The sequence below is a fragment of the Periplaneta americana genome, chromosome 1, assembly GCF_040183065.1.
Source record: "Periplaneta americana isolate PAMFEO1 chromosome 1, P.americana_PAMFEO1_priV1, whole genome shotgun sequence".
Taxonomy (NCBI): Eukaryota; Metazoa; Arthropoda; class Insecta; order Blattodea; family Blattidae; genus Periplaneta; species Periplaneta americana.
The window spans coordinates 52,668,958-52,694,620 of NC_091117.1; the positions used below are offsets into that span (position 1 = coordinate 52,668,958).

The 25,663-nt window shown below is 34.9% G+C and overlaps 1 protein-coding gene across 6 annotated transcripts in view; it reads right to left on the bottom strand.

The window, feature by feature from the left end:
* Window positions 1-11,515: 11,515 nt before the first annotated feature.
* The window catches only part of LOC138695395 (polyamine-transporting ATPase 13A3-like), a 153,581-nt gene continuing 139,433 nt past the window's right edge, over window positions 11,516-25,663 (bottom strand). For 5 of the 6 annotated variants that reach the window (XM_069819801.1, XM_069819800.1, XM_069819798.1 and 2 more), the window contains one exon: window positions 11,516-25,412. In XM_069819801.1, the coding sequence (XP_069675902.1) occupies window positions 24,181-25,412 (1,232 nt within the window). In that variant the 3' untranslated portion in view covers window positions 11,516-24,180. The remainder of the gene's footprint in view (window positions 25,413-25,663) is intronic. The other variant, XR_011331177.1, reaches the window with a different exon arrangement.

Below are 25,663 nucleotides of genomic sequence, written 5' to 3' on the forward strand. Positions count from 1 at the left end.
ATCTCCATTGAAATAGGAAAGGTCAAGGGTCTAAACTTGATAGTGCGTGGTGATTTAGGCTACCGGTAGGTACATTTAAAGATGTTAAATACGATTTGAAATATTGGCATCACAAAAAATGACAAAGATAGGTACTAAAGGTACCTTAATATGTACATATAAATATAATTGTTTTATAATTTCAATCAACAACTTATCAATTAATACAGAAAACAATAACCTCAATGTGACTTAAATTGTCGAAGCCAGTCAGGCAAAGAAACTTGCGTACACATACTTGAACATTAAGGTGAAATTACATAAAACAAAAGCCAATCTTTGGTTCAACAAACAAACAGAAAATTGTTTTCTGCATTAATTGGCAAGTTGCTGACTGAAATTATAAAACAATTCTTTGTTATACCGTATATACTTTCAACTTATCTGAAATATTAACCTCAATACGACTTTTAAATTTAATATGTACAGCTAAAAAATTAATATGTATGGAAATACCTATATAGGTCTTAGAAGTGGAGAAATTTCCTACGTAGGTTTCTTTGTGAATTGCAGTAATTTCTGCATGAATCCACTGTTATACATAAGTTATACGAATATTGCTAAAGCTTCAGATAATGTTGGACTTCCTATTTCTATTCAGCTCTTCTAATATACTCGATAATGGCCGGCTCATAGTACAGGAGGTGCTGCTATTGCTAAAACTTCAGCCAAAGTAGGAAGAACTTCAGTCCTCTTCCATTCTAATACAATAAGATTCACGATTATGGCAGGCTCATATCCCACGATACTACAAATAATAATACGGTACCTAATAAATTTCGTGGAAAATAATAAGATACAAAATAGACTTTAAATTCATGGGTGAAACTTAGGTATCTCACCACACTACACAATTTCTGGACTTCGTATCACTTAAATAATCTCAACTAACCCACTAGCCTTGTCACATACCTCAGCTTAATATCACTATCCCCTCATTTAACCCATCTAGGCTAACCTATAAAGAAACTTAAATCAGAAGTCAGTCCGAACAAATACCGAACTTCTTTGGACGCATGCGCCAGTTGTGTACGGTGTCAGAACTAGACCGGAATTTTACGTTGTTAGAACGTTTCTTGAACTCTTCTTTCACGGCCTTCGAAGTTTCTTCTCATATTAAAATTATATTCATCTTTCGAACTTAATTCTTCGTAAAATATATCGCTATCACTTTCCAAATTACTCACGATGGACCATTTTTTATAGTCTCGAAGCATATTAACCTAAACTTCAGATTAAACCATCTGCGCATGCGTCAGCAGTTCAGAATTCCCAGTTCCTGCTCTCAATCGAGAACCAATTTCACTCGTTCGAAACGAGTTCTGTAGCATGGGGAACTGGGAGTTCAATATCGGTTCACAATCAGTTTTAGTCTTATTTGAACACACGTTGAGCTACTGCGCATGAGCAGACAGTTCAGAATCGATTCTGAACCGTGCTGGAACAAACTTTATGATTATAAAAAAAAGACTGTACCCACGAATGTACTTTTAAGTTTTTTTCTCCTTACACGTCCCACTGTGTTTATAAACTTAACAACAAAAGGTACTCTACGTGCAAATGTTTATCTATTTACTACCATTAATAGAATCACAAAACACTATTAAAATCATAACAGATAAATGATATCATTGAAAGTTTATGGTTATGAACAAAAGACTACGAAAAAAAAAAAAAACTGAGAAGTGTCACGTAATATCAAATCCGTACACCAACTAGAACTTGGTAGACTATGAACATGTGAAACTATGATGTTATAGACTTGATTTTGTAGACTTTGGTTATGTATCGTTATAATACAGTATTATTGAATTGTGACGCCAGAAACAAATAGCTGAGCTAACGCATATAGCCTACATCGAAACGTTTGAAAATAAAAGCTTATTCTCACTTTTTTAATTTAATGATTTCACGAACATTTCAGGTCAATTAGTTTACATTACATAGATTCTCCAATATCAGTAATAAAAATAAAATGAAAACATTACACAAGTATAGGCATCATCATCATCATCATCATAAATTAAGCATTATGGATTGCTTTTATAAAACTAACACTCCAATACTCTCTTGAACGTCCCTAACTTCACCTCTTTTGTGTTAGTGGTCAATAAATACGTTCAGTAGCTATTGTATGTTAACAGAAAAAAAAGGCCTGAATTGTGTTCATACTAGTATTTTTAACTTATCATTTGTAAAATAATAAATTATCGCCATTTCATTAAATCACGTTTTCAAAGATATCAGTATGTCAAAATAAATTTGATCAAACTACAATAATTTATTGCTCTACCTTTATAACTCTTGTGAAGCTGCTGTTGTGGTAATGAGACTGGGCTATAGATTTAATTGTGATTTTTCATGAGATTTCCACTAAATTAATTTGGAACTCGACACTCAGTTTTAATGTTTAAGACAGATATCTTCCTGAGTGGAGACCTGTTGCTGTTACAATGTTGTTACACTTCGTTTACAGTATAGGAAAAAAAAAACTCATTTAATTTTACAGATTATTTTTCAATATTGCATGAGGAGAAGTAAGTTTCCAGTATGATTACACGTACTTAAAATTTACAATATAAAGTACTTGGTGTGGTGAATGAGAAATGACAAAATTGCTATTAGACACATCAGATGCCTGTTATGAATAAATAACTTAGTATTATTATTTTCAAATATGCAGCATATGTTTAGAAATAAATTTCCAACAACTGTAAAAGAGTAATTTACTATGATGAGAATTATATATTTTGAACAATTCATATCAAACACAAAAAACACCAGAATTCAAGGGCATGTCCAGTTTTCGATACCTCAGAAATGTATCATAGAAACAAAGTATGTATTTTGTAGTGTGTATTTGCTTATTCACTCCAAGGAGACAATTATCTGTAACTGATTAGAGCTTCCGACTTTACTACGTTAAAACAATTATTACACAAATTAAATCTACAATAAAAAATATATAAATGTCTGTGCACGTGTGTGTGTGTGTGTGTGTGTGTGTGTGCGCGCGTGCGTGCGTGTGTGTGTGAAAGAGAGAGCGAGATGATCATTTGCGTGAATGAGTATTGAGTATACGTTGACAAAATTATATAATTTTCACCATTTTCATTACAATCTTTGTGTGAATAAGCATATTTAAATACATTTTATTTGGAGAATAAAAAGGCATTGTCCTTGAAAAGAATAAGCAAAATATGAAAAGAAAGATCATTTGTAGTCCCTCAGTCTGTAAACCTGAACTTTTAATAATAAGTTTCATTCTGAGTAGAAATTGTACAAGAAGAATTGTTTTTAAGATCAGCTTTGAGCTTTATAACATCCTGTTCAGGTAACAAATCGAAACAAAAATTTATAATTTGCTTCAATGCAACATTTTTACCAATAGTGATTCTGCATGAAGGACGAAAATAAATGGTACATCTTCGCAGTAAGATATTTTTCTTGTATTCTGGGTTTCTGAAATTGACACCTACTTGTTGTCACTTCCTAAGACTTTCTACTGTTAGAGGCATATGTAAAATATTTCAGTCAGCCAGTATACGTACACATGTTTACATAAAAATTTCTGATATTAAAATGTTCGTCATTGTAAATAATTAAGAAAAGCAGTTTTCAAATTTCTGATCAGGAATTATTTATAATTTTTCTAGTTAATGATCATTATTAAAAATGTGTTAAGTTATTCAGACTGAAGTTTTGTTTTTACATAATATGAATTGTTGAAAGTATGAATTTTGCATTATAGTAAATATTCTTTAAAATGATTATAAACACCATAAAAAAGGACCTTTTTTTATAGAATATGACTGCATAACCAAATAAAAACATAAATTTTGCAGTCTTCCATGGACTGCCTGTTACCTAACGATAGTGTGACTTTTCTGAGATGTAAGTTATTTTATAGATAATAGTTTTATAGAGAGTGACACATCATATGTGGAAGTGGGAATGGAATGAATTATGCTCGTAATTTTATGTGAAATTACTTTCTTGTTGGTAGAGCAGAATTTTATTTCGAATTTTATTGTCATAATGCCGAGATAAATTAATCACATGTATTCCATTTCCACCAGCCCACAAGAAGTGCCTTACACTATGACTCTTAAAGCACTGCACCCCTATAGGCGTGTTGATCAACTCTAGGGTCTGCTGTTTAAAACAGACTTCTCAAGTGAGTCGAGTAAAATTACTGTAAATAGAGATAAGAATGATTTTCACAAGTGCATTGCAGACTATCCCCATGATTGTGAGCCTGTTTATGTATATCTAGCACACATCCTACTCTGTATGTCGTACTTAAAAAGAAGCAGCTGTTTTGTAATTTCATTTTACAGAATTCTCTATTAAACTACCTCAAATCTGTTGTCAGAATGGTGGTAATATGGTCTAGAAAATATATACTGTCAATCATACCGGTAATAAAAACTGACATAGGGTTTACGGAAATCCCCAATGATTGCGAGAAACATCTACACTCGAATTCAAGTACAGTAAAATCCCTCGTAACCGGCACCCAAATAACTGGAAATACCAAAACAAAGGCACTTTCGGCTGGGCCAAAAAAAAAAAAAAAAATTGAATCTGCCACATTGCCACAGTTTGGGCCGTCAGTTTTGGCACATTAGAAAGTTCGCACAAACTTTCGTTTTCAGTGAATATTTGAACCTAAAATTAGTGTATTACTTGTATTGTGTTCTGTCTTTTAATAAAGAAAATTCACAGAGTTTTTATGTTTATTTAGTTATGTTCAGACTGTCAGTTACGAGCAAGTGATAGAGAAATAAGCTTCACATGGATGCAGTTTGAACATTTGGCACCATGAAATACGAACTTTTTTTTTTGTATATACCTATATTTATTCAATTATCCAGCAAAATCTCGTATCAGGAACTAGCCTGGTCCCTTTGGTGCCAGTTAAGAGGGATACTACTGTACTAGCAATAAAATACAATATGTACTTTCTTAACATTGTAGTGTCCAGTTCATATTCATGTATACAAAACCAGACTCGAAATGGGAGTGTTCACGAACTGGAATGCTCTGTTATTTTCGTGGGCACAGACACGGTAGTTTTGATGACGACAATGACAGAATTAATTACCAATGAGAGGATACCAAGTATTACATGCTATATTATATTATGAACATCAATTAATATTAACATTTCGGACACATGTGTTCGGAAATTTTCATCCCTTTATCATATTTACACAGAAGGAAACCGCAAACAGTTGTCACATCATTCAGCCGAAAAACATATATTGAATAAAATACATACATCTTCAATCATTTACTCCACATGACTAGCAAAAAGAATGATTTCCGGCCCTACACTTATGACTGAAACCTTTGCTTTGCACAAACTCTTTGAAATGGACACTCAGGTTGCAATTAAAGACTGTTTTTGCAAAACTTGCTAACTGAAAAAACTAAATTTTACAGGAGAAACAAAAAACTGAATGGAGACAAGTAGATTATAGGTGCAACCATCACACTTTGACACACTATAATGAAGAGAAATAATTCAATTTTACTAAGATAATTTTAACATCATGTAAAGTCCTGCTTTATGTTAACGAATCCACCAAAATCTTAATTTTGCAAATTTTGCAGTTAGCAAGTTTTGCAAAAATGGTTCTCAATTAAACAAAGAGAAATTCGATGACTCATTGTCTAGCAGTGGCCTATGACATCTAATCAGTAGCTCGATATGGAAAGATAAAGTGTTGCCGAGTCCCAGAAGCATTAACGCCATGCTATTGTTCAGAACCTCAGTGATATTCAATGCAGAATCAAACATATCAGTCATGCTGTAAAAGCTTATACAAATGCTGCAATATAGTAAAGCAGTACCAACATTGGCATTGTCATTATTTTTAATAATTTAACTCATGCTTAATTGAAAAGTGTATTGAAATATCATATCTAATTAATACCAAATTAAAATGAACCGGAATAGATCATAGCCATTTCTTACAAGATGAAACAGAATGATTTCTGAAATTCACGAATGCTGTTTCAGTCTGGTCCATTTCGAGGCCTGTGCATAACCCATATATGCCTTCACACGTGAATTTAAACTTTACTTAACAGAACCTTAAATATTATTTTAATGTACCGAAGAACATATGGTGTTTCCATGCAGATATTCTGCGTCATCGTACGAAACACCATATGTACTTCGGTACATTAAAATAATATATATGATATGTGTAGACAGCGCTTATTCCGTCGGATCCCGGCCAATCAGACACTCATAACGAGTGCACCTCTGCACATATGTGGACACTGTCCTACGTTCATAGACATCTATGACATAGTGCAGAGGGCGGTCACTAGAGGGAACCCAAGAGGTGGAACTTAAACCAAGAGGATTCGATTCGACACCGGGATGGATATCCAGTGTGGCTTAGTGGATAAAGCATCACCACGCAGAGCTGAAAACCCGGGTTCAAATTCCGGTGCCGGAGAGAATTTTTCTCTGTTCCACTACTCTTTCATTGTAATAGAACCTTGTTCAAACAATCAAAAGAATCAACATCTCTAGCAAACACCATATCAATAGAGGAATTATTTCTTGTAGTGCTAATCAATGAATCGAAAATTACATCTAATTGAAAAGTATATCTTACATAATGGTACTGGCATTTCAAGATTACCATCAGATTCCATAATGCCAAACATCACTAAATTTTGGGTGAACAGAACCAAATTCATTGTCGAAAACGACTTCTGTGTTATGGTATAAGTTGGGAACAGATACACAGAAACTATCAAAACACGTTTTCCTTCGCATATATCACCATCCTGTCATCTGAGTTTGTTGCCATACAACAGGCATGGATTATGTAAGGAAATGACAATAGTCTTCTGTTTCCATGGTATCATGAGTGATGTCAAAGTTTAAAAAAAATCTTTCATGTCAAAATGTTACATTATTTTTCTCTCCTTGAATGTCGAGTATAGAAGTTTCACATACAAAAGCGGTACTGAATATATGCTCAAACTAGTTGCCTTCAACACAATATACATTGTATCTGCTACCAATCAGTACACATTCCTGATCAATGTGTCAATGTCTTACAGAATATAAAATTAACATAGGTAACATCTCATTTCTATTCAGAAAAGAAGCTGAATCGAGATAACTTTGATTAGAAACATATTCCTGTCTAGTTTTTGATAATAACTATCAAATGAAGTACCAAAACAAGTTTTCCTAGTAAATAATGTGATATAAAGACATTTTCCTTTATGTCAGGAGATTTTGTAACCAATTTTTCCACTCACATTAAGTAATTGACTGTTATTGATGTAATTTGGACTAACCTAAGGAAATCAGAGTAGGGTGTGTGGCTGGTTGACATATGTTATTAGTTATTTAAGTAGCATCCTCTCACTGTAGACTAGAATGGCACTGGGTTCACCATCTGTTAGAATATAACACCAAATAAAGTTATTTATCACATTTACTTGTTATTTCTTCTGACCTAAAATCTTGATCCTCCAGGCTGAGGGTTTTTGGAGGGCTAGTAACTCATTTTTATATGTTAAAAAAACTATAACACTATGAACTCTCAAACATTAATCTGGACGAACAGGCCACTTAACCTAATTTCTCTGACAGGAAGGAGACGATGGCTTGTTATTCCTATCCCTGAGATACAGTCAGTCAGTCAGTCATAGTGTTCTGCCCAAGGACAGGTCTTTCACTGCAAACCCAGCATTTTCTAGTCTTTCCTATTTTCTGCCTTCCTCTTTGCCTCCGCATATGATCCATATATCTTAATGTCGTCTATTGTCTGATATCTTCTTCTTCCCCGAACTCTTCTCCTGTTCACCATTCCTTCCAGTGCATCCTTCAGTAGGCAGTTTCTTCTCAACCAGTGACCCAGCCAATTCCTTTTCCTCTTTCTGATTAGTTTCAGCATCATTCTATCTTCATGCATTCTTTCCAATACAGCTTCGTTTCTTACTCTGTCCATTTCACATGCTCCATCCTTCTCCATATCCATATTTCAAATGCTTCTATTCGCTTCTTTTCACTTCGTTGTAATGCCCATGTTTCTGCCCCAAACAATGCTACACTCCACACAAAGCACTTCACTAGTCTCTTCCTTAGTTCTTTCTTCAGAGGTCCGCAGAAGATGCTCCTTTTTCTACTAAAAGCTTCCTTTGTCATTGCTATTCTCCTTTTGACTTCTTGGCAGCAGCTCATGTTATTGCTTACAGTACACCCCAAGTATTTGCAACTGTCCCACTTGCTCTACTGCCTCATTTAGAATTTGCAAGTTTACCTTCTTTACTTTTCTTCCTATGACCATGGTCTTCGTCTTGTTGGCATTTATCTTCATTCCATACTGCTCACAGCTGTCACCTTCAGATACAAAGCCACTAATATTCATCTTATCACTCCTTTCTTAAGAAATATAATGATTATCATATACAATCGATGACAAATTCTGAAGACACTGCACGAAAGTCTGACATTTTACAAGGTTACTATAATTGTTTGTCGACCTCTATGTCTTGTGGCTGCTTTCTAAACGTCTGTATGTAATTTTTTTAAAGTAGACAGAGATTGATTTCAGAATTAAATAAATACTACCATAGGCAGGGTAAGTATACTCTTTCCAATGACTAGATAATGGAATGAGATGGACTGTATGTAAACCTTGAGGCACATTAAATAGAAAATGGAGTAAGACGGACTGCATGGAAAATCATGAGGCACCAAGTTCGTCTTACACTTCTGTTTCCATGGTACTAGTGACATCAGAGTTTAAAGAAAACCCTTTGGTGTCAAAATGGGCACTTAATGAACTAAAGCTACGAGTCTGATATTTACATTAAGGGGAGAATGCACCTCCTCTCTCTGCCATGCGCCATGTTAAATTTGTTATTTTTAATGTTCCATTTTTAAATAACTGTAGAGCAATTAATTTTTTTTTCACATACAATTACATCCTTTGCCAAGGAGAGCAATAACTTAAAAAAATAACATGAACTTGTTTTTTTTGTTTTCCCATAACTTTCATTTTTCTAGCCGTATGTTCCTTTTCTCTGAAACTATTCATCCCAGATCATCGAAATTTTTACAGTGTACTTGTTTCATATATACGCAAGATTCGACATTTTTCAACTTCCTAGTATTATTATCAATGTTACAGATGATGTTTCTTATTTTAGAAATACATTGAACTCTGGATATAGTGAACTCTGTTATAGTGAACATTTGGCTATAGTGAACCTAAATCATTGGTCCCGACCTACAGACATTATATAATACATTAATATTTCCGTTTATGCATCCTGCCTCGGACTCACATTACGGATTGCGCGTTGGTTCAAGTCCTTATGGGGGAAGAAATTTTCTCATGAAATTTCGGCCAGTGTATGGGACCGGTGCCCACCCAGCATCGTGATGCACTTGGGGAGCTACGATAGGTAGCGAAATCCGGTTGCGAATGCCAGCTATAACGGCTGGGGGGATCATCGTGCTAACCACACGATACCTCCATTCTGGTTGGATGATCGTCTACCTCTGCTTCGGCATGTGGGCGTGAGGCCAGCAGCCGTCTGGTCGGTCTAGGCCCTTCACGGCCTGTAGTGCCACGGATTATTATTATTATTATTATTATTATTATTATTATTTCCGTTTATAGTGAACTCTCACTTCGGTTATAATGAACCTAAAACTGGAACTTCCCCAAGAAAATGTAATTTTAAAATGGCCAAAATGGTAATTTAGGAAATCCCTTCTCCTATAAACTTCCAAGAAAATGTTCAGAACAAAATCTCAAACCTTCTACTCCTTAAGTGCATTGAAAGACAAAGAATTTGTTGAGCTTCCTGGACAGCTTGAAACATGTTAAAGGGAATAGTGTACACAGTGAGGGAGAAAGGAAGGATTAGTTCTGACCCCTTTAAAAGAGATTATTCGAAGAATAGGAAGAGGAAGTGTTTTCTTTTGTAAAAGGGAGTAGAGTGATGACCAAAGGGTAAATACAAGGATTACAGTATAATGGTCTTCAACCCTCCCTCCAATATCTTTGTAAAAGTGAATCCAGGGAAATTCTGAAGACAAGTACACAGTAGGCATACCTCTAGCGGGAAGAGGTGCGAAATCGGTCAGTGCCAACATGGTCAAATTAGATTCAAGTTTCGAACTGTGAATATCTGAATGTTGAAGCAGAGTGTTTAAGTTGGAAGATAAAGAGAACATTATTACTGATATTGAACGTGGTCTGTCCCAAGTGGACATTAATATTGTATGTAGAGCAATGTCAATAGTATAAAAACACACACTTCAGTTTTAGTGAACCTCGGATATAAAGAACGAAATATGCTGGTCCACAGAGGTTCACTATAACCGAAATTGCCAAAAATGGATCACTAAAAAAGATTGTTGCCATTACTTTTTTAAGGTATTGCTCTGAAAAAAAAATGCTGTTTGTTGGTAAATTTTTTTTTAGTAGGTTATTTTACGATGCTTTATCAACATCTTACGTTATTTAGCGTCTGAATGAGATGAAGGTGATAATGCCGGTGAAATGAGTCCGGGGTCCAGCACCGAAAGTTACCCAGCATTTGCTCATATTGGGTTGAGGGGAAATCCCGGAAAAAACCTCAACCAGGTAACTTGCCCCGACCGGGAATCGAACCTGGCCACCTGGTTTCGTGGCCAGACGTGCTAACCGTTACTCCACATGTGTGGACTTGTTGGTAAAGGATGTAAATGTATGTGGAGAAAAAATTATATTTCTATAGTTTATAGTTCTTTTAAAAAGGAACATAAAAAATGACAAATTGAGGACCGTTTTTGCAAAACTTGCTAACTGCAAAATTTGCAAAATTGAGATTTTGATGGATTCGTTAACATAAGGCAGGTCTCTACATGATGTTCAAAGCGTCTTAGTAAAATTGGGTTATTTCTCTTCATTGTAGTGTGTTAAAGTGTGATCGTTTTTTCAAAACTTGCTTTTTCCTATAAGTGAGACATACAGCAAAACTGCTTACTATAGTGTTTTGTCTCTCCTGTAAAATTTAGTTTTTTTCAGTTAGCAAGTTTTGCAAAAACGGTCCTCAATTGAACATGGCAGAGATAAGAAGTACCTTCTCCCCTTAAAATAAATTATAGTCTACCAAATCGATGGTGTTTAGATAAAGGGGAAAGTATTTTTTTTTTTTTTTTTTGCAACTGGAGTTTTGCTCTCAAGATGAATATACAAGTTAAATTCTACAACTGGTGTACGAAAAACAAAATAATACTAGCATTTGATGTGTTTTATTTGTGGGTAGAAAATTATTTGCAATAAGGTTCAGAAGTTTAATTTTCATTTATCTCAAAACTCATTTTTATGACTTATCTCCCTTTACCCAAACACCATTGATAATGATACAGCGAATTTGATCCTGAAATAGGTAACGAATTTGCTGTGAATATGTAACATTAATAAGACAAGAACTGTTATAATGTTGCAAACAGAAAGTGGCGAGGGTTTATTTCAAAATAATATTCTGGCAATTGCCTGGATAGACAGAGACAAATCACATTCACTCACATACACAATTAGAACAGATGCTTTGGTCTCCAGGAAATTCAGCTTCATCTCTAGCCCACTCACGAGCAAAGAGAGCAAATCTTACCAGTGTTACAAATCACAGTCCTCAAAGAAGTCACAAAAAGGAAGACTTGTATAAAAGTACAATTTTAAATTAATTTATTACATAACATGTTAACAAATACTTTTATATCTCCATTTGATGTAAATATTTCAAAACTAAAATTAAGTTCTGCCAGCAGTTACTGTAACTATTTACTATTCTGTAATATACTACATACATATACACTTATTCTCTATACGAATATGTGAAAAATCACTGTATTTTACACCTTGACACTTTTACAGATCTGGATTTATTGTGCTGAAAAGCATGTCACATTGTTAACAGTTCAATGAACACAGAGGGATAAACGCAATCTATTTTGAGGGGCAGAGAAAATATGTAGTAAAAATAAGTTTTTATGTTTAGAATGGGAGAAGGGACAGACGATAAAAAGATACTTAATACGGCATCAACACTAAAAAATGAGTTCGGTGTCTATTTTCTCAGTGATAAAATCTTATAAACCTTCGTTTCTGTGGGTGTATTATTCCATGGTGAAGAGTGTGATGTCCATGATAATAAACGTCAATAAATATTTCAGTAAAAGAATTAATATTTTTGAATTTCAGCTAAAACTATATAAATTGAAGAGTCCACTGCAAGAATGATGGATGTCATTTGGAATACATTTTGCAGGAGAAGCGATTGAAAGTTTGAAATGCTTAGCGCTCAAAGCTTAACTGTGATTTTCCGATCATTACTGGACAATGACTATCAGTGTTAATGCCATGTAACTCTCTATGTACATTCTATATGTCTTAAGCTATGCATTGACAGTCTTGGTTCATTTTCGACAAAAAAGTGACATCCATCATTCTTGCAGAGGACTCTTTAATTGTAAATATCAAAAATAATATTAGGTTGTCGTGGCAATCAATGACTTATTATGATCTATGGATTCCAAGATACAGCCTACATTTTAGCAGTAGAATGGATCACTTAACCTGACTTTACGCTATTACAGTGCAATAAAAAGTTGAACATAAATATGGACCGCCCTATATATTATATAAAACACATTAATTAGACATATCGAGTGGCATTAAAATATATGTATCATGTGAGGAGACAAACCATCATGCTACTGAAATATGCCAGATGAATAATTGATTCTTTATTAGATTTTCTACTGATACGAACAAAAATGACGATCCTACTCGCAACAGTTACCAAATAAGAGAATTTTAAACATTTGGGGGGGGGGGGGGAAGTCTGAGAAAATTATGAACTTCCCATCAATATGGTATTACACTTTTTGTTAGATACAACATGAGTTATTTGCTCTGAAAATCTGTAGGATTATTTCACTTCCACCCTGTATATAGTGGAGCTGTGTGTAGAATATAAAATGGATGGGGAGGTGATCACTGTCCAGTGCATAGGAATTTTGTCGTTTTAACTTCCTTTTCATCAAACTTTAAGATTTTCAAGGCCTAGGCGGATTACAAAGAAAAATTAAGTTAAAAACATAATTATTGACACATTTCTCAGTTCCATCGGAACACTATTCCAGCACATTCCGTCAAATTTTGTTGCACACTGAACTTACTGCAAGAGAACATGTTTCTGAAAATACTGTACAGCTGTTTTCTTGGGAATTATGGATTTTGTTTCCTGTATGAACAGTGAATAAAATAAACATGTAAAATTATTTAAGATTTCCAAGGAGACCTCTAAGCGGATTCAAAATGAATTATTGAACTGCATGCTAAATGTATAGTAGCACACGTATTTTGTTCTCATGCTGACCTGTCTTCACTGCAACTTTATGGGAACTTTAACCTTAGTCAGTGGTTTCTAGTAACTGAACTAAAACATTAAAGTACTAAAGTACTACCTCTCTTATAAATGATACGTAATACTGAGTATCGGGATATGAAATATGAGAAAATATACCAGCCAAACAATGACAGGAGTAGAAAAAATTGCATAACAAAATGGCAGGTAAACAAGTTTAACAGGTGCACATGATTTCTTATCCAGATAACATAATATTTCAGCCACATAGAAATATTCAGAAGTGACATACTATTTCATATCACTGTTGAATGCATTATAATTTCACTTTCAACTCTACAATAATTACAGGAAATAGAATTGGCAACAATGAACCCAATATATTTCATTGCCGGAGGCACTATGAACAACATTCAACAGTGATTTCGACTGGACATATCTTCAATGAGCACACTCACTCACATAAAAAATTATCATACAAAAACTTTACAATTTATAGATATCTGTCATATTGAAAACCAAGCCTCGTTGTCATCATAGTGAAGGTACAAGTTCCATTATTTCTACGACATAGTTATATATTCATTCTGAAATTGCATGTATATTCAGCGCGAGTGTTGTTTCTACCACAGAATATTTTCTGTTGCCATGTTATTAGGAAGATGTAGAAAACAGAAGCTTGGTACATAACCATCGAATGCTTTTGCAGTACACTGAAATACAATAATTCCAACAACATGTAATGAAATAAGTAATTCAAAGTGACGAATGGTATTTTATGTTAGATAGTGACAATACAAATTTTACAACAGTTTCCTTCCCTTTATGACGGAATAAATTTCAACAAAATTACATACAATTCAATTATATATCTGGCAACATATTTTATTTATTACGAACTGTAGCTATAATTCTTTTAGAGATTAAGGGCAGGCAAATGAATTTCACACGTAAAAATAAAATAAAAATAAAGTACCTAATAATAATAAAATCGATGTAGTTTATATTCATTCTGCTTTCCATTCATGAAATTTTGAATAGGATTTAACCTCAAACTTCATCCTTCATATTATGTCATATTAACCTACGAGACTCAGCACTGTTAACAATTCCAAAACAACCCCCTCAACTGACAAGAATATTTCTATTTCAAAGACTCTATTAAGTTTAAATTCGATCTCAGGTGTTCCTTCAACACATAATGTCTAGCATATTTATAGTCTTCAATTTACTGTAGCTACTGGTCCGGGGTTCGATCCCATGAGGTGACAGGATTTTTTCTCGTTGCCAAACTTTCAGAACGGCCCCGAGGTTCACTCAGCCTCCTATAAAATTGAGTACCAGGTCTTTCCCGGGGGTAAAAGGCGGTCAGAGCGTGGTGCCGACCACACCACCTCATTCTAGTGCCGAGGTCATGGAAAGCATGGGGCTCTACCTCCATGCCCCCCAAGTGTCTTCATGGCATGTTACGGGGATACCTTTACCTTTTTTACCTTTACTGGTAAATTTCTTTACAAAATGAAATACCAAAATTGGTTTTGGTATTACCTAATTTCACAGTGTTCCAATAAATTAATTCCCTCGGTAAGAAAATTCATGTTTGATAATACAGTAAACCTTGTCATGATAATGTAAAGTGAATTCAGACATATTCAAATAATTATCTGGTATAGCAGTAATAAATAATCTAAAAGAGACGTAAGTTGAGTATCTTCCATCTGTTATAATAACATTTCTTAAACTCAACGAGCAACGAATTAGGAAGATCCATCCTTATTATATGTTAAATTCCTTACATATCTTAATTTGGAAATTACAATATGAAAGTTATACGCCACTCCTCTGATGTAACATTGTTTATACCATTGATTTGGATATACCACATTACCGATCTTATGAAATCTGATGTTATAATACCCTGATCCCCTCTTTCTGTGCATTCACAGTATGCCTTGGGCAGGGTTGCAGAACTGGGGAAGAGAGGTGTAGAAGCATGGGGAAAGAGTTCGTTCCTCATCCACAGGCCAGAGCCTTCAATGACGTTTATGTGACGTTTGGCAAACACATTGTTCTCTCTTCTCTTCTCCCCCTACGAGGGTTGAAGGGAAGAAATGAGTTACGTGTTCCGGCTTATGACGTGTGCTTCAATTGTAGCACAGTTTTGCATCCCTGGCCTAGGGGCATCTTTATTATGACATAATACACTAGTTTACAGTTTGGGTGGTACAGTTATTTAAAAGTCAATAAAAACATACTGTTTCGTGGCCTTTATCTGTGACATGCACTGATATGTAGGAAAGGGGTAAAAATAAGTACATACGTTCTCCTTATGCAGTAACTACATAGTTATTTTTTAAAGACTACGTCATAAAGCACTTGGAAAACTAGTGCAGAGACACAATGAGATGGTGAAACAGCTTTATGCTGCCATTATTCTTTTTCTTACCTAGCCAATCCTACATCAATTTGTGCCAGGTAACTTATTTTGAACAATCTATGACTTAAAATAAAATATTTGCGTAAGAGGATGTTTTGTATACTTATATTAAATAATAATCCGAGGCATGACAGCCCATGAGGACCATGACCAACAGCCGGCTGCTGGCCATATATTCACTTGCCGAAGCAGAGGTGAACAATCTTCCCAACCAGAATGGAAGTATCGTGTGGTTAGCACGATGATCCCCCCAGCCGTTATAGCTGGCTTTTGTAACCAGATTTTGCTACCTATCGTAGTTCCCCAAGTGAATCACAATACTGGGTGTCCCATACACTGGCCGAAATTTCATGAAAAAATTTCTTCCTGCATGAAGACTCAAACCAGCACGCATTCCGTAACGCAAGTCCTAGACAGGATGTCATAAGACCACAATGCTACAGCACAGGTTTGTATACTTAGGGGGCGGATATTGATGACCTAAAAATCTACTTAAAATGATCAATAAAATGCCCTTAAAATAATGGAAAAATGACATGAAATTAAAAGAAAATGACATTTAAATATGATTCACCGTACTCGCACCACAACTTCTTAAAAATTAGTCACCTTGTTTCAATGACTGCCTTGCAAATGTCAGAAAGAGGAGGCAACTTCCTGGTATTTGACTAAGATAAAGGAAAAAAGCATGCAACAAAATTAAAGTTTTAAGACAAAACTATAGATTTTAATGAGGGTTTGTGCGTTTCAATCAGGGGTGGTCCATGTCAGTGCCTTCATTCTCCATCTCCTCCTTCCACTCCTTTTGTTGCTAGACCTTCCAGATGGGGAGTGTAAATGACAAAACAAATTGTGCGCGCAAGGTGCATTCTTGCAATCTTTGTGTTAAAAATACTGTCTACTGTAGTACATCCCTTCCAAATTATATTGGATACACAACGTCCTATTGTCCAGGAAATGGTGAAAGTTTCCCTCCTTCCAAATATAAATTCTGAAGACACCCTCGTACCAACGAAAGAACAGTAGTGGTCAAAGCCCTCACTTAAACTAAGCTGTTGTCAAGCATTTTATATTACTACTGTTGTGTGAGGTGAAGCCTTCAGTAAAATGAGAGATGGACTTTAGAGTTTGTTCCAAACTATAAAATTCAAACTTCACTGTTCTATATTAATAGGCATCGTCCTAATGTGAAAAATAAGAAGATGACTTTTCATCAACATCTGCCCCCCCCCTATGGTTATTACTGTATACAAATAGTTTTGGAAATGCAGGAATTTCTTATACAACTATAAGGAAGAAAATGTTTGAAGTTGATTTCAGGTAGATTACTAATCTGTGTTAGTCTTACTTAAAACATTTAACTATATCTATTTTTTAACTAAAATGTCTCACATGTCATGTTAACATTGCTTGATTAATTTCAGGATAAATACGAAAAAAAAAGTCCAGAAGACTGTACATATATGCATTCACGCACACATGTTAGGAGCCCCTTCTTGGTAGAAGAGGTGCTGAAAAGTTATTTTCAGTCAAATTCCAAAAATAGATTTTTAGCAGTATTGTAATGTACTTTGTATAAAATTAAGTAAATAATATACATAATGAGTAATGACTTTGTGATTTACAGTAAATCATCAAAATAATATATTGAAAGCATACTTAAAATGATAAGGTCTTTTGAAAGTACCGGTACATTTAATTTTTATACCACATTATTTTCAACATCATTCTCGATACTCTGAAGGATACAATATTACATATTTGCTGCTGAAATTTTTCTTCTGAATGCAGGACGCATTAATTGTTGTCATTTGTTCACTTTCATGTTTTTGTTATTACTGGTATTCACACAATATTAAATAATGCCTTATATATTTTCTTATGGATTCGGAACACCTCAAAATCTGTGCTTCAGTGGCTGGTCATGATAATATCTTTGAAAAATATTGGAGTGCAAGAGGTCAAATGACTTTATTGTCAAACGCCTGGCATTAGAAAACAACAACAACATATTTTCTTATATTAAAAAAATGAGTGACTTATGGTTATTACTTTCAAGCAAAACTTTAGAGCTGTTCAAGACACACATATATTTTTTTTTATGATATAGAGACTTTAATTTTCATTAACTTTGGCCTGCTTCTTCATATGAAACCAAAAATCCTTGTACTTTACTAAAATTGCTTTCTGTTTGAAATCTCTGTTTACACTTGTTATGCTAATCGGACATTAAAATCATCCTGCTGCATAACAAAAGTATTTCACTTTCTATCATGAACAAAAATATTAATTTGAATTCTACTGAAATAGCAACTGAAACATGTACTTAGATTCTTAGATAAAGTTTTTATTAAGTATACAATTGAGGAGCTTGTTTTAAAAATCCAATATCTCTACTTTCACAAATTTTACTCAAGAAGAAGAGAAGAATTTAATAATAAAATGTCGTATTGTTGTAACAAAACGAATCCTTATTTTTTTTTATTTCAACTTTAGTTGCCAGTTATATAACACTATTTGATTTAATATCCCAGAAAATAATAGAATAAAAAAAAAAACTGTACAGCTATTATTCTTTGAAATCAAGCTCTTCACTTGTTTGACTAGGTCTATTAATCCAGTTGAGATTAATTAATCTTAGGCAGAGCAGAAGTTTTTCAAATATTACGAATTTATTTTTATATGAAATAAATTATAACAATATGAATTGAGGACAGCAAAGAATACATATTTTATTCTTACATTATAATATTCTCCTGAGACTTCTCTGTAAAGTTTATGCACTTGCATACAAAAGGAAATATTATGTATAGATCACGTGTTACTGGTACATTATCCCCACAAAATTCACATTTGGAAAACAATTTCAAATATTAGTTTACACTGCACTATGCAACGACTAGAAAAACTACTTAAAGCTATAAAATAATAAAAAGTATAAAGGGAAAAAAAAAAAAAAACTCTTTTCACTACACGGTCATACAGCTATAATTTCCCCCCCAGGAACAAGGCCAACAATGAATGCAAACCAAATTCTTAACCTCAGATTCTATATTAAAAAAGCTTGACACTTTGTAATGATTTAACTCCTTTATTTTAACCATGTTTTGGGCTTAAATCACTGCCTGGATCATGGAGCTTTTCACTTTTACACACTGATCTCGCAAGATAATAGTAAAATATACAGAGTGACTCTGTAACGTAGTTAAAAACTTTTAGAGATGATAGAGGAGATCATTATGAACAACTTTCATATAGGAACCTGTGTCCAGAAACATTTCGTTCGGTTATTACAGAATGTTGTTACATGCCACTTTTTTAGTTTCATTGCTAAATGTCTAAAATTTGCATAAGTTAGTTGGTGGGAGGTGCAACAATTTTTCAGGCTCATGGGTACAGGACTATACTTGTTTTTTTGAAAGATGGGACATGATAGTTAAGCGGCCGAGCTTGGAACTACAGTGCCATGTTGCCAATATGGACTACCACGCTGCCAGCTGATGGTAGCTAAAAATTGTTGTTAAGATGGCTGACGTTAAAACATTCATTGACAATTGACGCGAAGGTAAGAAAACAATACAAAAATCGACAGAGAATCAAAGTCGAAAAGTGCCAATGCTAGCATTGTGTGCCAAGAGAGCTATTAAGCACTCGCCATATGGAAACTGTAAGTTTGGCAACTCAACCGATGTTACCATAGCAACAGGCCTACAACACTATGTGACATTCAGTTGTTTTTCCGATCGCAACGCTCTTGTCATGTCCCATCTTAAAAAAAAAACAAGTATAGCTAAAAACAGGCTGGATAATATAATTTCCTACTTTGATACCAGAGGACTCTGCAGTGTAACAAACTACAAAAAGCTGACTGCAGAAACATCTGTTTACAGAGCAGGAAACTTTGCAAGCTCCATAATCACAGTCAGGGTTCTTTTGCATTCCTTAAATTTATGAGATGAGAGCTCTGGCTTTATTTTTTTTTTCCAAGGGTAGTCACAGTAAAAGTTTGTGTTGCCCCTAAAAATCCACATTCCTCACCAAAACTGAGCTCACAATAATCCTTCGATCATCAAGGAAATAACCGAAATGCATTTCCTGTCCAAATAAAACTGTTTTAAAATATTTTAAAAGTTTGAATTCACGAAAACAACTAATAGCAGCAACCATGATAAACAGGCCTACTCGAAACACAAGAATGTAATATATAGAACATATGATCGTAAATATAAAAAAAGAAAAAAACAAAAACCATTCAAAGAGTAAAATGTTTTTCAACTTAAAAAATAAATTATCGATCCCTGTCTGTATGTACATCCAAATTACTCACATTTTGAAGTGTCGCATATTGTGGCTTCTGCTCACATTATTGTCTTGTATCGTAGCTATAATGCTCCCTGTCCATCACAATGTAATCCATGACAAATTATCTCTAAGATTCCTAACAGTCCAACCATCATCAACTCATTGCAACAATACATTTTACACAAAGTTCAGACCATTTAGGAACACACGTTAAGTATTATTTGCTCAGTTATCTCAACTTAACACTATCCCTAACTTCCAGGCACAGCATTGTTGCACACAATATCTAAATATTTTTCGTTATAAACATGTCTTGCCTGAATGCATGATGTCCGTTCATAATTCAATTAGAGTACACCTAAATGCACTTGCATGTCACACATAACCAAACAAATATTATGTTTGTATAACAATGTATTCACAAGTATTTAATGCTTGTGAATTAAAATTAATAAATATTTTAAGTTAATTGGCTTTACTAGCCTGCATTTCAACATTTATAACACCGTTTCACGGGCAGCTTACATAGCATTAGACCAGCTGTTAATAATTCGCCATTTTGAATGCTAGCATTACTGTTTGAGTGAGAATAACTGTTAACCTAGTTTACAGTTGTGAAATTATTGTAGGAACTGTAACATAATATTGTACATATTACAACTAAAATACTGTTAACTTCAGATTCTGCAAGTGTCATGGGTATATATTCCACATAATTGCATAATGTTCCAAGAGTAGAATCAGAAAAGCAGTTGGAAAAATTATATCCTCTACGACAGCGTTAATCAATCTTGGTCCGCAAAGGTGGGACAGGTGGTCTGCAGGCAGAATTAAAAATTTAATTCTAATTGAATTAAAAATATAGGTAACAAAAAATGGACACTGTTTGTATAAGCAAAGCTTTCTAAAAGCTATGAATATTTAAACGATCAGACAAGAATCTGGTATTTCCAGGATATGAGGATATGATTGCATTGTTACTAACTTCAAAAGGACCGCAGTACATGCCGATAACAACAAGAGCGGTGAAGAACAACAATACAATATGATTTTACTGCTTCCACTTTCCCTTGCTGTTTTGAGTAAAAAAGTGTTGTCAATATTTCAACAAGCTGATTGTTTATTGTTATTTACTACTGGTTTTACTCACAGTTACCAATTTAGCAGTCTGGCAGTTACAGTAAACTTTCAGAAGTGCTAAGTTAATAGTTGGACAAAGTGTGTCATGAGTTAATTCTAGTTTTAATATTATATTTTCGAAAACTCTTTTAATAATGGAAAAGTGGCTGAGAACAGGGACTTTGAAAAGAAAAGCAAGTGATACAGGCGATGCTAATTCTAACTGTGAAACATATGTTGTAATGGCGAGTAAATGTAATAGGTCCACTATTAAAGTTGAAGCAAGGAGTTGAAAGAAAAACTACAGTAGGAAATATGAGTATTTGAAATTAGGATTTACTTGGTACGGTGAAAAAAGTGAACAGAAACCACAGTGTTTTTTGTGTTATGAATTGTTGGCAAATGAGCGCATAAAACCTGCAAAACTCTGAAGACATTTAAAACCAAAGGATTATGATGTAAAAAAAACAAACCAATAGAATTTTTCCAGCGACACTTAGGAAAATTAAATTATGGAAAAGATAAAGTTTCGGTCATGGGTTCGATTAATAGCAAGACACTGGAAGCATCCTACCTCTTAAGTTTGTGCATAGCCAAAACAGGGAAACCTCATTCTATTGGGGAAAATTTACTTCTTCCAGCAATAAAAGATGTGGTGAAAATTATGTTTAGCAATGTTTACTAAAAATATATTGATTTGATTCCTCTTTCAAATGACACTGTCGGTCACAGAATTAACGATATGGCAGGTAATGAGGAATCTCAGTTACGGTAATCGAAAGAAGACAACTCGGTACGACCAAGTGTTGAGTCATATCGAATGAGGATAATAATAATTTTATGTGTGATATTCTCTATCTAGGATTCTATCCTCCTCATCAGAAATCTTAATTCACACCCTAAGTTGACATGATGTGCATTAAGAATACAAAGTGGGGTAAAACTTTAAGATAAGTAAGAAAACGTCACTAATATTTAAGGTCGTTTTTTTGATGATATATGCAACATGAGCTCTCAGTGAGGTGAAGATTTTTCAGTATAAGTTTGGATGATGAACAATGCTAACGTCACGTACTTTCGCAAATCATTTCGTTCAAGTTAGCTGATGGATGCTGAACTACAAAAAACTCACGATTATTCATGTGTGGATTATCCAGTCTGTGGATATTATTGTCCCGAAATTTTGAATACATGTGAATCGAGCTTGCAATTAGAATGCGAGAGTCTTAAAGTGACATTGGTATAAAAAGAATCTGTCTGTCACAAGCCACCTGTTCCCACTTTATTTCCTAACTTAAATTTGATTGCAACTTATATGTAGGGACACTGTAAAACGATGAATAAAATATCTACATCAAAGTCAGTAAATAAAACTACTGTAATTCGTAAAAAAAATCGTCACTTAAATGTGTAAATCGTGAAATAAATCAGTATTTAAACATGTCAATTGTGAAGAAAAAGTCTAAATTTAAACATGGAAATTAATTAAAAAAATTCGTAATAAAATACACATTCCACTACATTATTCCTTAGTCTTCGTTATCTACACTTGCTGAAAATGTGGTAAATATAATTCACTCAGCTCTTTTTTTTTTCTTTTCTCTCTTGGTTATTTAACGACGTGTATCAACTACGAGGTTATTTAGTGTCGATGGAACTGGTGATGGTGAGATGAGGCCATGGATTTGCCATAATTACCTGACATATACCTTATAGTTGGGGAAAACCTCGGAAAAAAATCCAACCCAAGCAGGAATTGAACTTGCGCTCAAATGCAACTCTGGATCGGCAGGCAAGCGCCTTAGCCAACTGATAGGTTAGGATTGAATGGGACCGTCAATGCTTATCTATTAATTGTATTGATATATTACAATTTATCATGAACGTTTTCGGCACCTATATGTGTGCACATATAGGTGAAGAAAACGTTCATGATTAATAAATTGTAATATATCAATACAGTTAATAGATAAGCATTGACAGTCCCATTCAATCCTAACCTATAATAGATAAGCATTGACAGTCCCATTCAATCCTAACCTATTATACTTTGCTTATCGGTCAAAAACCTCAACAAAATGAAATTAGCCAACTGAGCTATGCTGGTGGCCAGTTCTTATTGTATTAGTGTGTAATGAATCTAAGCATTGCGCATGCGCGACACACAGATCTTCATTTTTCACAGCTGAATAGTCATGCTTTACACATAATAAAAATGAAAGGCAAACTCAGTTGCGTACTTATTTTGAATGTTTCATTGTCGAAAATAAATTAATGAAGTTTCGTGACTGATGAATGTAAAATTCGACGATATTCGCAAAAAAAAAAAAAAAAAAAATACAGAAGTAAAATGTGTCTGTGTGCAGTAACATCATTATTAAAGACATTATTGCACTGTAAGCTATAAGGTTACAGGTTCGATTGCCAAAGATGTCAAGGATTTTCTCCATTGATTTAATCCTTCCCCTCTCTCCCCTCCTCCAACGATGGGTACTTGACTTATTCACCCAAGTATTCTAAAAGTGGTGCACCGTAACAGTACTGGTCGTAGTGCTGCCCTTGGTGCACCATGTAAAGTGATCTATATAGCACCAAACTAAAACCACTCTAGATAACAGTCAAGGTAAACTCGAAAAGTCCCCCACCCCCCATAGTCCAATAGCTTAATTCAAAATAGCTGTAAATGGGCCATATTTATATCTAATGGTCTATATGAACCTAAAATTCTTAATAACATTGTCTGAAAACCCATACAGATGCAGAAAATTATGAAAAAAAAATGCGAGACCATGGATTGCCACTGGTTAACCATACAGTACTGCAAACATTCAAAATTCTTATATACAGTATATTATGTCTTTAAACTCTTGTCATTGCTCGTCTGGGACGTTCAAGTTAACATTTGGAACTGACATGTTGTTCGCCTCCAAAGTGCCAGAGTTAGGACCACGACGGGGCAGTGTTGCATTTCTGGGAACAGTTGTTAGGAACTCGGAAGGGCGGTCACCATAGTCTGTTTCACTGTGGTGCCGTCTCTTGGGAGGCAGAAGAATGGAGGGATTCAGAGTTACTTCTCTGTGTGAGAATTCAATTTGTACAGTGGAGACACTTGCAGCTGCCGGACTACAGGGTGGCTTCCGTAGCATGTCGGGGGGCACATCCATGACAACTTCTTTCTTGATAGGCGGCCAAAGAGGGTTATGCTGCAGGGAACATTCCACAGACAGAAACTTTCTGTGTGACTTCTCTATGTTATGGAACCGGTACCTTAACTTACTAAATATCAGGTAATCTATGACGAAGTACTCTATGAATGCTGCCAACACAAAATTCACAAAAGCGAGCACAACCACCATAAGTCTGAAATCCATTTCTAGGGGTACCATAAGTTCAAAAATATCTTTGAGCCAGTCTGCTGGGTCCAATGTAAGATATAATGTAAAACCAGTGAGGAAAATAAGTGAAGCCAGAAATCCGTAATTACTGAAAATGGATTTTCTGTACGGAGCTCCTTTTGAGAAAACTAATGCTAGAATTATGTACTGCATACTAGACACTGTAAACAAAGCGTAGTTCTCGAAGCACGCATTGCTCCTATCTTCCTCACCAGAGGCAGAAGAGTTGAAGGGCACAAACCAAGACATCTGTTGCACCCAATAAAACGATATCCACTGTACTACAATTACTACCGCCAACTGCATCAAGAGGGACAGGATTGGAGAAAGGGAAATTAGAGATAAGATTGGTGGTTGTTTCACAAGTGGACCATCGAATGCTTCTGTGCGTCCGAAAAAAAAAGCAAACACCGTGATGACGAATAGGTCTATGTACAGGAACTCTATGTCTGTGAGGTTGCTATCGATGGAGTAGAGAATCATGACAGTGACGAACTGAGTCAGCGAGTATGCTGCCATGTACTTGAAGATTCCAAACGACGTCACTAATGCTGCACGGCCCTCTCTAATCACCCTGGGTACACATGAGATGTTGGCCTCTTTAGAAGTGAAGGGAGATGCAACGGAAGACTCTGCTTCAGACAGTGAAATTCCAGCATGTGCTGCCTTGAGAGCACCACAGTCATTGGCACCATCACCACACATGGCTGTGAACAAAACATAAAGATGTAACCCCTTCACGCTGCCACGAAGAGAACAAGGGAATGACAAGGAGAACGGGAATATAAGAGGAACAAGAGCAGACAAGGAGAACAAGGGGAAGACAAAGAGAACAGAGGGAAACAAGGAGAACAAGGGGAATACAAGGGGATCAAGAGAGCACAAGGAGTGCACGGGGAAGACAAGGAGAACAGGGGGAAACAAGGAGAACAAAGGGGAATACCAGGAGAGCAAGGAG